This window comes from Melospiza melodia, chromosome Z, assembly GCF_035770615.1.
Source record: "Melospiza melodia melodia isolate bMelMel2 chromosome Z, bMelMel2.pri, whole genome shotgun sequence".
Classification (NCBI taxonomy): Eukaryota; Metazoa; Chordata; class Aves; order Passeriformes; family Passerellidae; genus Melospiza; species Melospiza melodia.
In genome coordinates, this window is record NC_086226.1 from 37548833 (window position 1) to 37564197 (window position 15365).

General features: G+C 39.6%; 1 protein-coding gene across 2 annotated transcripts in view; it reads right to left on the bottom strand.

The window, feature by feature from the left end:
• Positions 1-15365, bottom strand: part of CMYA5 (cardiomyopathy associated 5) — a 46754-nt gene that overhangs the window by 11381 nt on the left and 20008 nt on the right. The window contains exons 3-9 of one of the 2 annotated variants that reach the window (XM_063181099.1): positions 13550-13645; positions 12670-12903; positions 10905-10927; positions 8828-8949; positions 4710-4859; positions 3244-3384; positions 185-329 (exon numbers count right to left, since the gene is read on the bottom strand). In XM_063181099.1, coding sequence (XP_063037169.1) covers positions 185-329; positions 3244-3384; positions 4710-4859; positions 8828-8949; positions 10905-10927; positions 12670-12903; positions 13550-13645 — 911 coding nt within the window. Of the gene's footprint in view, positions 1-184; positions 330-3243; positions 3391-4709; positions 4860-8827; positions 8950-10904; positions 10928-12669; positions 12904-13549; positions 13646-15365 lie in introns of both variants that reach the window. The other variant, XM_063181098.1, reaches the window with a different exon arrangement.

Genomic DNA, 15365 nt, shown 5'->3' on the forward strand with positions numbered 1-15365 from the left:
GAATGAAAAGGAAGTACTTTTATGTCTCAGCCTAATCTCACGGATTAGTGCCTGCCCCTTAAATTCCTCAGCACACAGAAGCAGATTTCCTACTTGCGTGGCTGCAGGCGGAATAATCTCTTGCGTAACGGGCGGCGCTCCGCAGGCCGGGCGCAGCGGCTGCCTGTGTGACCGAGGCACTGACCTGAGGCCTTCTCCTTCCGGACAGTGCTGCCGGCAGTACTCCAGGATAAAAGACTCGGCGGACACGGATGCGGCGCGCCAGCGGACAGTGGCTGTGTCCCAGCACACGGTGCAATCCTCGGCCCTGATGGTGGGCACAGCGGGCGCTGGGGACACAAGGACGTGTTAGCTGTGCTGTGAGGAGGGTACCCGAGGGGCGTCTTGGGAAGGGAAGCAACAGTCACCTCCGTTAAAACCCTTGAGATAGATCTTTGCTCATCCCGCAGTGATCTTTTGCTTGTTTGTATTTGAATGGCAGAGGGCTACATTACAGGGAAAACAAACAATAAAAACATGCTGGGAAAGTCACTGTGAATAGTTGTGCATTTGTCACATTTACATTAGAAAAGTAAATTTTTATGCCTTTCCTCAAGCAATGTTTCCTCATTTCTGCCAGTCTGCAAGGAGCAGAGCACCGAGGCAGCACTGCCTACAGCTCTCTGCATTGCCTCAATCCTGTCCTCAGCAGCCCCTGCATGAACTGCATCAGAACAAATGTGCTGCTGCAGAAATGACAGGGAGATGCTGACTTTCTGTTTAATTATGTCTTTTTATTTTTGCAATGCTAAAATTCGGTCCTGTAATTTCTCCTTTTTAGAGATTCTGTTTAAAAGCTACAGGCCCAACTGCAATACAGAAAACGGAATATAAAATAATGCACTAGCTGCAAGTAATCAAAAGCTATTGTGTGAAACTGCATATTCAACACTGTAGGCTGAAAATGGTTCAGTTGTATTCTCTAGTTTTTCCCCATTCTGGGAAATAGCAACAGAAAACACCTTACCACCTGTTGTGAAACTCACATAAACAGTCCTAATGGCTGAATCCTCGAATACCTGCAGTCAGCAGCTTACACACATACCAACATGTATGTATGGGTAAACAGCATGTCACAAGACATTAAACTGTTTTTACTGTAATTTGAAAATATCTGTCTAAAGAGTAGCTGAAGTGAGCATACTAGAAAAAGCTGTTACTGTGCTTCTGAGATTTTTTTAACAAATTAACTGCAGCTAGAATACAAAATCGAATTTTATTGTAATATTCTGGAACTCATGCAAGTGTTTGTGTAAGAGGCAAAGACCAAACAGGGTGAAAATCATGCAGGTTTTGAGCAACAGCAGATGTGTCTACTTCGATGTCTTTAGGACTGCAAGGAGAGAGAAGATCAGTTGTGGGGGAGAGCTCTGGGGGTTAGAGAGATACTTCTTGCCTTGAGCATCATCCCCTCACAGAAAATACTGTTTGGAAACAGAATGCTCCTCAGTGGAGGGAAGGGCAGGCTGTGAGTCTGGGAGGTGGAGAAGCAAGAGTTGGGGGGCTCTGGGGAGATGCTACAGCAGCATTTACCTGCATTCCCCACAACTCTCCAGGCTACACTGACACTTCCATGGGTGCAGTGCCAACAGAGAAATTTTGTGAGCATTCTCAAGAACTGGAAGAGACTCAGCTTTGTTCTGCTATTAACTGCATATATAAGCAAATTATTTTCTTGTATGTGTGAACTTTCAGTCTGAATTACTAAAAAAACCTCTACGTTCTTCCTTCTGACTTTATTGGGCTACTTGAATAATTGAAATTTGTCTTTGTATCAAAGCAGCTGGACTCCCACTGAAGAATTGGCTTCCATTACGGGTGCTGATCTTTCAGCCTTCGGTGTTGAAAAGATGCAGCTATTTTTCATCAGCCAGTCCACAGCAGTGTCCCCAAAAAGTCCATCTGGGGCTCATGCACTCCAGAGGGAGCTCAGCTGAGTTTTAGGGAAGGTGTTCAATAAGCCCACATTTTACCCAGTTTATTTGTTTTCTTAAAGAAACAAGCTGAGGAAAGCCATTAAAGACTCATATAAATTAACTTTTCTTAGAAGGATTCAATTTTTAGGAAAAAAAGTGTAGTGAGCTTGACACCAAAAGACAAAGAGATTTCTTAAAAATAATGGTTTTAGAAAGGTGAAACCTCCTTTTAAAATGATGATTTATTAGGTAGCAATAACTCATAATTATTTGTGCATTTGGCAGAAAGTCTCCACTATCTTCACAGTTGCATTGCTGAAGCCAAAAATTTGAATTTTCCCTTTGAGTTCTCTGGAAAATAACCTTTGTTAAAATATAAATCACAAACTAAGTATCGGGGAGAATTATCAACATATGTGAAGTCTAGTAGGTTAAGCAAAAGGCTTGAAGCTGTGGCTGCTGCCAAGTAATTTTGACAAGAAACTCAGTGTGGAACTGAATGGAACATAGAATTTTTTTGCTATGAAATTGTTAGAAATCCTTGCCTGTATTGTGACTTCAGGAATGGAGTAATTGTTTTTATCCTGCAGCACTGAAAAAATTGTCTGACAGGAGGGCCTCAAACACAAGAATACTTCTCCTTGCTTGCAATTCAAGAAGCAATAGTTTTGTCAATACAAATTATTAAAGAAATTAATGCTCAGAAAACTTAATCAGTCAAATGAAGCTCATAAGCAATACTCATCTAGTTACTCATCTCAATTTATAGTACTTAAACAACAGCAGAGCCTCTCAGCCACACCTGAGATTTGTGTCCCACTGAGCAAGACACAGCATGCAACATCAGTAAAGCAGTCCTTCCCTTGAAAAATTAATACCTTAAATCAATGCAACATAGATGTATTCAGGGATAGAGGCAAAACATGCAGCCATCTCCTCCACTGTGGGCAGGAGAGGGAGCAGCAGCAGGGAGCAGCCAGGGGGCTTTCCCAGAGCTTCCATGGAGTGGTGCAGCAGACTCAGAAGATAAATACATAATGTGCCACTCTGATGCTGCAGCCATGTGGCCCAACACTGGAAACATCTTCAAATTGAATGCCTTCAAGTTTCCTCTCAGGAACAATTATGTCACTATCTCTGAGCAAACAAGGGAATGACCATGAACTGCCTGCTATCTGCCAGATGGGCAAAATGGAGCCGTTTCTTCTGCGTCAGTAAGACTGCGGACTGAATTAGTCTAAGGACCTGAAACTTGTAATAGTAATCAAATTACTAAAAATGTACATACCTGTTTTAAAAACGGCTTTTTCACTGGGTAGACTGCAGCCTGTGCCATTCACAGCCATGACCCACACACTGTAGCAGCGATCTGGCTCCAGGTCCTCCAGAATGCAGTGGCTCTCTTTCACTGTCACTCTGTACTCTTCCACTAAAGCTAGGAGAACACACACATGCACAGGACCTCACACTGTCACACTGGTAGGGCTTACAACTAAACCTCTTAAATAACACATTAAAAACAGTCAATTGAAAAAGATCCAGAAATTATTACTAGCTAAGATCTCCATATGTCACTCTGACTGACAGAAAGCTTTAGACATGCCCTTGAGTTGAGAGTACAAATGCCATTCATGGCAAGTGGAGATTATTGCCCTCAGTCCTACTGGACTGCAAGTTTGGGACATGCAAGCAGCAGTTACCAACTCTGATGTCACCACTATATAGCAACAATTCCTCATAATAAACTATATAGCACTTAGGTGTCGCAGACATTTCTCCACAGAAATCCTTTCTTTTGGATTTCTGCGTCTTCGGGAGGCCAGAGGCCTCCGAAGAGAAGGTAAACAATTATTATCAGCTGCTGTGGAATGCAACAGGGACACCTTGATTGGTTCATTTCCTATGTTTATAATTAAGGGCCAATCACCAGTGCAAGCTAGGGGACTGAGTCCCTGGACACAACTTTGTTTGGGATTCTTTTCTATCTATTCTTAGCTTAGCTAGCAGCTCTGCAAACCTCTCTCTATATTCTATTTAGTATAGTCTTAATGTATTATATATAATATCTTAATAAATAAGCCTTCTGATCAAGATACAAGATTCACCGTCTCTCTACCACCAGCTGCGACCCACACAGGTCGCTGTAATACTTAGGTATAAATTACATATTACAAAAACCCCTTCACATCCTTTAACCTAGATGTATATGCATACATGGATTTGTGCAGAGCCTGGTCTACTTTGAGCTTTTTAACAAATGAGCATTTCAATCCCCTTTATTAAATTTAAATTTTTAATGTTTGAAATATTTTGAAAACAAAAATCTCTGTCTACATGTGGAAATACTTCCTAATGCTTTTTCAGTGAGAACATATTTCTGAAGTACATGCAGGGTCCCAAAAGCATAATGGGAGCTCTCCCTTGGGAGCTCTGTCTGCAGTCCCCATGAGTAACAGCGAGGCAGCATGGACACATCCTCTCTGATGGTCAGGCCTCTTCATGAGAAGGCACTTCAAGTGGTGAAAACAACTGCCCTTGATTTTACAGAGCATGATATTATTTTGCATTTGTGGAGACAAAGGGGAGGAGAAGAAGCAGCATCTTCCTCATGATCTCCCCCACCATTGTCTGTCTTTAGTTTTATGCATTATTTCTTCACAGCCATTGCTCTTCCCATGTCCTGGGCACTCCCCTGCAGCTCATCCTCCCACCTGCTTACCCTGAGCCAGGGCTGAAAGGGCAGATCTTACGCACCCCCTGCATCTTTGCTGGCTTGCAGCTCCTCCGTACAGTAGACCTGGAAGCAGTCGATGGTGTCCCCATCATTCACAGCCCAGTAGACAGCAATGGAGGTGCTGGTGGCTGAGTTTGGCTCCTGAGGTATGACAGTCGGTGTCTGTGGGACTGAGAGGAAAGTTTCCCATTGTTATACATGCTCCTGTGTTGTCAGCCAAATTACCTACAAATTCATGAGTCAACCCAATTGCTTATTTTCACTCAGGTTTCATATTTCCAGAGAGCAAGTGCAGCAGGAAATACAGAATACTGGTGCAGTCTTAGAGCAACAGATTCTCATAAACTAGGAACAGAAAAAAGTATCTGCTCAGCATTGGAAGCCCCCCATTTGCCTCACAAGTCTGGACAAAATAAGATGCAGTCCTAGTACTGGGACCAGCCAAAATCAGCACAAAGCATGTGCTTGTGCCCTCCTCCACAGAGATATTGGTGTACTGATCCCAGAAATGTGGGCAGCGGAAAGGACCTGCCACAGCAGGAGGGGATTCATGCAGTGTGTCAGTGCCAGTGAGAGCAGCAGGGATGTGCTTCAGGCAGAGGAGGCTCTGAACTGCACTCTCAGAGAAGGCTCTAACTACACTCTGCCCTGGGGTGGACTCCTACTGCACATGCACAGCTTGGCACTCCTTCCTGCCATGGTCATTTCCCCACGGACCAAGGGAACTGAGAATCCTTGGTTTGCAGTTGAAGCTGAACTCTGCCAAGGCACCTGAACCCCATGGGGCTACCAGAATCATTCCTCACAAGTGCTTCAAAGATTTCCAAGGTTCCCCAGCTTTCACACCAACTTTTGTCTCCTGATTGACACAGATCCAGCCCCAGATGAGATATTGTTTGCCTCTGTGATTATGTCATAGAAGAGAGGGAGGGCAAAGAAAGAAACAAAAAGCCCCAAAAGATGATAATTGTTAAAATGATTGCAGGGAATGAAAATACATGGTTCTATTTCTTCACCCAGTAAATTTCCATATTTCATGAATTCTCTTAGAATCTCAGCAGAAAGCTTCAGTTATCTTTTCAGTTATCTCCACAGTAATGATGATAATCCCCTGTGGCATGAACAAGGCAAATGCAGATGCTGGGCTGTTTCCTTATGATTTATACAGAGAGCCACCAGTACAGTAGCATTACATCTGCTACCCATTGAAAAAAAAATTATCCTTCTTATTGCTAAAAACAATCCTCATTTTGTCTTTTGACTGCATCTAGAGTTGGCAATTAGGAAATGTATCATCTTTAGGAAAATACTTCCTTTCAGTGGACATGATGGGGAAACCATTTTTTTCCCCACGAAGTTGCCTAGAAACCACTATTTTTGATCACAGAAACCCCAGAGTTGCAAGATCTATTATTATGCCAAATCTGAACAGAAGCTAGTTTACTGAATGAAACTTCTGAAAAAAAAAAATAGATCAAAATTCAGTTCAGCAATACTGAGAAACATTTGATTTCTAATTTCCTTTTGCATAATATGAAACAATTTAATAGGAAGTAATTTCAAAACAGGAAGCTGAACTATTCTCTTCAGAAACAGAACATTTATGCATTATCCTTTTTAAGTGGTCCCTTTTAAGTGAATTTTAATTAAAAAATGAGGCATTTGCAATATGAGTTTGACTACTGATATTTTTCAACAAAAGTGGCATATGTTCTCATCAGTTCAGTTTTCATTGAAGTCCTGTGGTGTAAGGAAGTTTTCTGTCATGCTGTGTAATCTCCACAGTAATCCATGTGTTTTCTGGTGTAATGAGAAACAATATTTCCTTATTTCCTTGGCATTGTGTACTTGAAGAAGGAGAGCAGATACATTCCTCTGTGACTCGATTTGAAACTTTTTTACAATCAGCAAAGGTCCTTGCCTTCCAGTATAAAAGGCCAGGACTTGCAGTGAGCTTTGGAAATAATAATTTTTAATTTTTTAATTATTCCCACTTTTCTATTCCCAGGCAGAACCTGGGTTCCATTATGCTCATCAGCATGCTGCAAGGGTATTTTATGCTAATGCATTTATGAATGGAAATGGATTACATGAAAGGAGGAAGAACTTGAGGGAAAAGGGCTTTTCATTAGTGGATATGGAAAATTTGGAAATGGAGGGCATTTTGAAGGAAAATATTTCAGAAGTGGTGAAAATAATGTTCTATGAAATTGTTCAGTAAAACACAATTCTTTCGGAAGGAAAATACATAGATTGAAGAAACCTGGCACATTCACATTCATTTCATCATGTGGCTTCAGTCAAATAAAATTCCAAGTGTCTGAAAATGGTCCCCAGTATGTGATAAATTCATGGCCGTTCAATTCCATTTAACTCCAAATAAAGTTTCATGTATTCACGTAACTGTTTTTCTTCAGGAAGGTTGTAACCTTGAAAAAACAAACTATCAAACAAATGAAAAAAAAACACACCAATTTTTTTGTCTGCTGCTTACCAAAGTAAAAATCATGATAGCAGTTGAAATACTTTGCAGTAAAAGTGAAGACAGAAAATTTGGTATTTCAGATAGTAAGTAGGCACAAAGGTTGAGGCGCTTTAAAGATCTCTTGCTAATGGACAATTATTCATTTGCAGTTTGTCAAAGCAAACTGGTCTGGAGCCAGCAAACCCAGTAGCTAATGCAAACTAACCCAGAAAGCAGACTTCAGCAGTTTAGGAAAATAAATGCTGGAGAGGCTTGTGGGAAAAAGAAGTACGTGTCTCCATTCTCCTGTATGACCTTGCCAGTAGGCAACAGCCTAGGAGGAATGAACAACTGCACCCATGGGACTGCAAGAGGAGGTTTAGGAACTAAGCCAAGAAACACAGCACATTTACACCAGCAAGTTAACTGGCAGAGTGAGTTACAAAAATGGTCTTTTTATCTGACTTCCTAAAAAAATGACACTGAGATAATGCTGCATACACAAATGCCTGTCCAGCTTCACTGGAGAAGCTTCAAATGCCACAGGCAAATTCATACACATCTGACAAGGACATTAACATCTCAGATATATTTGAGTTCCTCCAAGTCTAATAAAAGCAGTGGTGTGGAGGAGAGAGACAATCTCCCCATACTGACACTGCTATGAAGTGCACTCAGCCCTTATTAGACACCAGAGAGTCAGCACCACAAGGTGGGCACTTCTCCAGCGTCCCATTAGTCTTGAAAATCCAGCCATGAACAAATCAGCTTAAGGAATCTAATGCTCTAGTTTCAGTGCTCAGGGACCAAACACATGACAAAGGGGCTTCCCTTCAAAACCCAGGGAATGACTATGATGGCAATGGCGCATGTGCTGACGAATGGGAGGGCACAAAGCATGACGGTGAGATGTGAGATCCCTAAACCACTGTTCTCTTGGAAAAGAAACCCTGGAGTGGGGTTCCATTATGAAGAAAATGAATCCGCAAAATGGTGCTGATAAGATCTTTGTTGACAGCTATCCAGATCAAGATAATACACCTCTGTATACAGGCAGAGCAGAAAACCCAGGCAGGCTTTTTAAAGGACATGAAATATCAGACAGAGATAAGTAAACCCCTTTCTCATGTGCAATTTTTACTGCTATTCTCCCAGGCAGAGGCTGTTTCTAGCTATAGTTAACCACTTTCTCTTTCACATCCCTTGGGATTTTCAGGTGCCTCCATTCACTTGTGACAAGTCCAGGGACCTCAGCCATCAACCAGCCCCCTGCTCTCATTCCCACACCAAGCATTCTGGGACTGCCACCCTCAGATGAAGAGAGCTCAGGAGACCCTTTGATTGCTTTTTCTATCTCTGTATGCAAGGAAAAGCAACTTCTTTAGCCCTGGGAGATTTAGAGATCAAGACTTTCAGCTTGTCTGAGGTACAGATGTCTAAAATGATGCAAGAATCCCCCAATTTAGCACTTCTCCCTCTTGCTCATTTTACTGTACCTACTATAAGCCAAACACTTGTGCACAATTAAACCTCATTTTACATTCAACTGTGATTGCTAATTACATGGTTTGCAAATCTACACTTCTCATATAGATTCTATTATTAGCTTCATGAAATTTCCAAAGTATTGCCAAAATGTTAGCTTTTGTGAAGACAATATCTGGAGTTTCTTACCAGCCGTGTGTTGTAAGGAGTGTTGATTGCTTTGTCCTGGACTGTCTGCATAGTGCTCAAACAGGGAAAAAGCACTGGGCACCTTCTCTAAAGAGAGGGTGGTATCCATTGCAGAAAGTAACCTAATTGGAAGAAAACACATATCTGTCCGTGTAAATCCTTTGCAGCATAGCATAGTTTTTCAAAGGCCAGAAGCAAAGACCACGTGACATGTACTGCTTTGAATATTTCCTTGGAACTTAAGGACAGCATACAAGCAGAAGCTGTCTCCCTAATTTTGAACATTTACACCATCCTGCAGTTTTGAATCAGGAGCACAATGAGAGTGCTCATGGGTCTGTTTACGCTTAACCCATGAGAATGTGAAGGTGTGGAAGTTCTCAGCAAGACTCTCAAGAACACAGGGGTTTGGGCTTGCTAATGCAATGCCTTTAAAGGTTACAAACCTTAGAGCTAACTACAGCAGCTGACTCCAGAGATGTAATGTAAAGCAGCTGCTTGTGGCAAGCTAAAAAACATGAGAGGGAAGACAGATTCTACTTAATTGCCCTGTATTTACTGAGTTCATTATATTAAAAAAACCCAAACTTTTTTAACCCTGGGACAGAAGCAAACTCAAGAAAATGGAAGGTTTTTTTTCAAGGCATCTGAATTTTATATTTCTCCCCTTCATTTTATTTCAGTCACTGAAGTAGTTAATTATGCATAATCTTAACAAAGTACAACAAATATAAAATACACTTTTTTAACAAAAACATGCATTGTTAAATAGACTTGTTCTTAACCTATTTTATGTAGACTGGTATTATCAAACTAAAGTAATAACCAAGCCCATGCACCAAGCAGAATAAACTTCATTGTGTAAGTAAAAAAGTAAAGATCAAGTGGACAGAAAGCCTTGGGACACTGTTTTGTCTCGTTTTACCTGCTCTAATCTTATGCAATAAACTAAATGCAGATACATGTCCAGACAGTTTGACTTGCAACAGGTGAGTCCAGATTTATAGTTCTAATTCTGGAAATTTATAGAAACCTTGAAGGGGTGTTTGACACATTCTTTTCAGATTGCTCTCCCGGGGTTGTAATTTGACTGCAAACTGAAACCACGGTGTTAGTGTTATACCCCAGACCGTGTCAGCACACATATCCCTGTGACGGCTGAGGCAGCACTGACAAGGGAATGTTTGATACACACTGCACAGTGCCCAAGCCCTCTGGGGAGAGTCAGGGGTCATGGGCTGGGCAGTGCAGTTTTGGGGGTTTGCACGGGAGAAGCCTGCAGCCAACTCCTCTGAAAGATTTCCCTTTACCATAGAGAATTTTTTTGGGGAATATGGGCTTATGGTTGAACATGTCTCTCATAAAGCATGGGACTCACCAAAACAACTCCCTTGAGAAAATCCCACATGGCAGAGAACTGTTTGTGATTGTATGCATTTACTGGTGTGTACAGGCAGATGCAGGTACGATGAGGAACCAGCCCTGTGACACACTGTGAATCAGGCAGTGATTGTGGAAAGCCATAGGAAAACATCAGCTCATAGTCTCCTAGCCAGGTTTTGAAATCTACTTTGTCTCATTTTTCTGGAGCTGTGTTCAGAAACATAGTCAAATTACCTGTGTTGCTTTGTGTTATAACCTTTCAGAGACTAAGTGTTACAGAACCAGACCAGTGAAAAAAGAGATGTAATACCATCTGACTGATAAGACATACCATCAGTGGTATGTCTAAAAGATGGAAGCATGGTCGCAATGGTTGTTGTATATGTATGTATAGCAAAAACTACAAGGAGCATCTGTTTAAAAATGTCTGTGTAGATATTTAAAATTGAGCTGGTGTTTTTACATGCTATTTGTTTAATTAATGTATTACAGAATGTGTGCAAAACACTTCAAAACCAGTCAGTTACAGCAACAAGTATAAAGCTGCTTTTCTAAATTTCATTATTTGCAAGGTTTATAAAGGTAGCTCTGATTGCTAGCGGTGTGTTTTCAAAAGCTCACAAATACTAAATGAAGCATCCAGCATGCTAGGCCTAGTACTCACTACAGCGCACTTAACCCATACTTCATGTACCTTTTATTCAATTCTTTAGATGACTAGAGAAGGGAAAAGAAATGTGTTAACAGTTTCCAAAACCCTCGAAGTGTTGAAAAGCCAGTCATGGTCATCTAACAGTCTTTCTACTCTCCACAGACAAAAACCACCCAGCTTTGTTGACTTGAGGTTGTGTGGAATGCTGCTCATTCACAACAGAAGAAAATTTACTTCCTTAGAAATATTTCATTTCAAAGCTCTGGCTCAGAAGGGTATTAGAGTATAAATCTCATTTTAAGTGCTTGAGGGGTCAGTATTCAAGATCTAGATTTAAAGATGGAGCATAATCAAGTACTTTCTAAAACCAGGATTTCTAGAGAAAGAACTCCCTTAAGAATGACTTAAGAATGCACATTAAGAATAGCTAAATCCAAATTCTGTCTGAAATGTACTTCATAACTTCTTATTACTAGAAGCCATGTGGTACTTTTACTTATGTAATGACAGTTTGTCCCATGCCTCAGGAATCTTCAGATAATGTTTCCTGGCCTGTGAACAAAAAAGTTCCTATCCTTTATCACTAACAGAAGGGAGCAGGGAAATCCAGTAATTTTCACACTCCCAGAAAAGAATTACAGATTACAAAATTATATTTGCCAAAACACTGATCCTCACAAAATCAGGAAAATAATCTAATCCCAAAATAGCAAATCTACCACAACATTCACTTGGTTACAGGATACTACAACATTGTGTGGCACAGAGAAGAGAAGAAAGCCAAATATTGGCATAATTTCTGTGGCTGCTGGGGCCCATGTGGGCTGGACACTTGTATTTCGAAAGCTGGCTTATTTTGTGTGAGTGATCAGTCTTTAGACAGTAATTTGACCTTTCTATTTCTGGCATTCCAAGATAGTTTATCTGCAACTTCCAGGCCACATGCTAATTCCATAATGGGGGAAGATTATTATTCCAGAAACTCCATCCTCTTTGAGACTGGTTGTGGAGAGAAGAAAGTGCTGTCACTCACTTAAGGACAAGTCTTGCAGCAGAAGAACAGTATTGAAGGACCCAGGACCAGCAACATCCTCTGAGCAAAGTTTAAGACTAATGACTATATGAGTTAGTAGGTCCAGTCCTGCAGATTCACTGGAGTTGTTTTTTACATCCAGGAAGGACCATTAGAGCCACACACATCACATGCACAGCCCTCAGTCTATCTCATTGTCATGGTTTCACCCCAGTCAGCAACCAACATAGCCCCTCACTGTTTTTCAACAGCAATTATTTATCATAGCCTCAGTAAATTGAGTGCATAAATACTGTCCATCTGCTTATTAAAAACACTCCAAAACCAACAACAATACATGACAAAAAACCCTACAGCCCAGAAACAATTTTACTTTTCTATTACATTTTCTTGTTTCAAAGATAACTTTCTTGTTGTTTATTATTATACATAATATGTATTTAATTTTTCATATGGTAAAATACCTAAACACTCTAACATCTCTTACTTTTCAATTATTAATTCTAGATATATTATCAAACTGTCTTTTTAACTTTAAAAAAGAACATGACCATTTTACTAGCATGTCATATTTTTGTCCTGTGCATCCTCTCTACAGTTCTCTCTGAGAATTCCCACATCAAAACCAAATGATCCAGCAGTTTCAGAGTGGAATAGCTGAGCTAGCAGGATTTAGCTATCTTAAAAAAATAAAATTCATTGAGACCTTAGATACATAAGTCTTTTCCTAACTAATATCACAAAAGCTACAGCATGAAAGCCAATTCCACTTACATTTAGGAAAACAAATCCATCCACTTCATCGGTTTCTTTTACTGTTGTCTCCAAAGTTTCTTTTGCTGAATCAACAGTTTGCTGGAAATTTACCATCTGCTCATACAGGTACTCCATTTTCATCTTCTTCACTTCCTCGAAGTTCTCTGATTTCTCATCATATTGCGCTACCACTTTCTTAAGCATCTCTTCATTCTGCTTTTCCAATAAATCTGCATTTTTTTTACAGTTTTCCTGCAGAATAAAATGACAACATTTCATGAATACACAGAAATTCTAAATTACCCATAGACGAGCCATCCACCATATTGATTCTGGCACATTGACAATAAGACAATTTTATTTCTGCAGGCAAACTCCTCTGTGAGAAATATGTCTAGAGAAATAAATCAATAACAACAACACCTTTTAATTTTTTTTAACTCTTTAAAATTAAACTTTAATATTTCATCACTGAGATAGGAATTCTGACCAAAAAATAGCTAAAAATGCATAGTTACAACTGGAGTTAATACAGTTCTCAAGGCTTAAGAACTTGGGCAATCGGAATTTAAGATACTGTCCAACTAATTTAAATGCTTTGCATGGGATTCTAAATAAAACACCATGTGAGCTTTTTATAGGCATAAACAAAATTAAGGGAACTTTTTCCTTCACTGTTTGACAGTTACATATTCCATCTGCAGTAATATGAAAAAAAGCAATCTTTTTCTTCCTCCGAAGTTAACACCTTCCAGTGAACTTCCAGAGAAGTCAATTTGAGGACTGGAGCAGCAGCCCATTTTAGTGGAAGCAATAATGCTGCACAAATAGGCAAGCATATTTTAGAAGTAATCTTGCAGAGGAAAAGAAAAATAGTGTGATAAAACACTGGACTTACCTCAACTGAATTAAATCTCAATTCAATATCACTCACAAACTCTTCAATCTTCATTGACTTTTCTTCCAGTGCTGTTAGCAATTTACTTAACTGATCCTGAAATTTAAAATGTTTCAGTAACTTAGGCACGTTATTTTATAAACTTTTTACACAGAATTTATTTTAGGTGAATATTTTTCTTTTGCCATGAGCCACCATTGGAACAATTTTTAAGTAAGTTCAAGTGTCACCCTGGCTGCAAAGACAAGCACAGAAATAGCAACTGGAACAGTCACAGAACTGTTTCCAAACCAAAACAAGTGAGCTCAGTTCGATAAGGCGCTCTTGTCCTTACAAGCTGTTGAACGTTAAAAATTCCAAAGCAGCTTTGCCAGAGAGTGAGGGTACTCAGAGCCTCATGAGTGTCCTTGAGAGATCACAGGAACAAGCCCATAAAAAGGAAGATAACAAAGGTAGTTGTGAGGGTACCTTAAAAGCTGTGTCATGGCTTTTAAAATAAGAATTCAAAAGATAGATATCTGTCTCTATATAGATTAATGTATGGATAAATAGATACATGTTTATGTATGTGTATGTGTATATATATATATATATATAAAAGAAGTCATCAAAATCACTGGTTGAGTTATGTGGAAACAAAAGCAGTCCAAGGCACACAGATCAAAGACAACTCAGAACTTTTTCTTAGTGCTTCTTGACCTTTTATGAAAATAAGTTGCTCAATTGCTCTGGCACAATTCATAATTTATAGAAACGCTTAGTTTTAATTTGATGGCATAAATCTAAAAGGAAGGTTATCTTCCTTTGTAACGGCTTCTTATTGCGGCAAAATGTTACGGCTAGATGAAAAGCACAAGACTTTACATTAATTACAAATGTGCCATTGGAGAATACAATTGAAAGCGCCCCTTTAAAAATATTTAGGGAAATCATCAAGATTTGGAAACAAATTTCTGTTTGTCGGGATGAACTGTAAAATCTGACAAATGCCATCCCTAGCTCATTTAATTCACTGTGAAGCTCTGTTCTCACAGTTTTCATGCAACAATAATTTAGAAAAATTAAAAATCATACAGCAAGCATTTTACTATATTAATGTTTTCTCAGTAATTATACAGAAGTAACAAGAGACATACAAATGCAGTCTCAAAGTAACCTGAGCCCTGAGTGTTAGAAATCACGTGAAACCAGGACTGTGTTGCAGCCAATTTAATACTGGCTTCATATCTGTGCTCCACAGCCAGGGAGTGATGTCATGGGATGTTTATTTGCAGCTTGACTCACTGTAATGCGAGTACATTTGAGGGGTGGATGGGATCTGTGACTTTATTGCTGACTTACTTGTGTCTTGTTATCACTGCTAAGTCAAACCCAAAAGGCCATGTATGAAAAACAACTCTACATCTGAGATGGTTTGCAAGTACTGATAATTGAAATGTTATATTGACTCCTACTTTTGATTTCTCTCTTCTACATATGAGATAATATAATTTAAATACCACCAATACAAGCCCTTCTGGAATTTCAGTAAAATGACATGAAATCTATATTCCTGTCAAATGAACATGTGCCAAAAAAGAGACCTCACCTTTCATTTACTGGGGTGAGAGTAAATAGCTGCTAATCAAGAAAGAAACATCTGTATGATATGTTCACTTGTACATGAGCAGATCTGATATGGGAGAAGTGACATATCACATACATGTTGTTTTCACAAGCAAAACTGTAATTTAATGAACAATAGCTTCCACAGAAAAAGCATTTTCACTGGTATTTATTGCAATGGACTAGCTTACTGAAATGGAGGACATTTTAT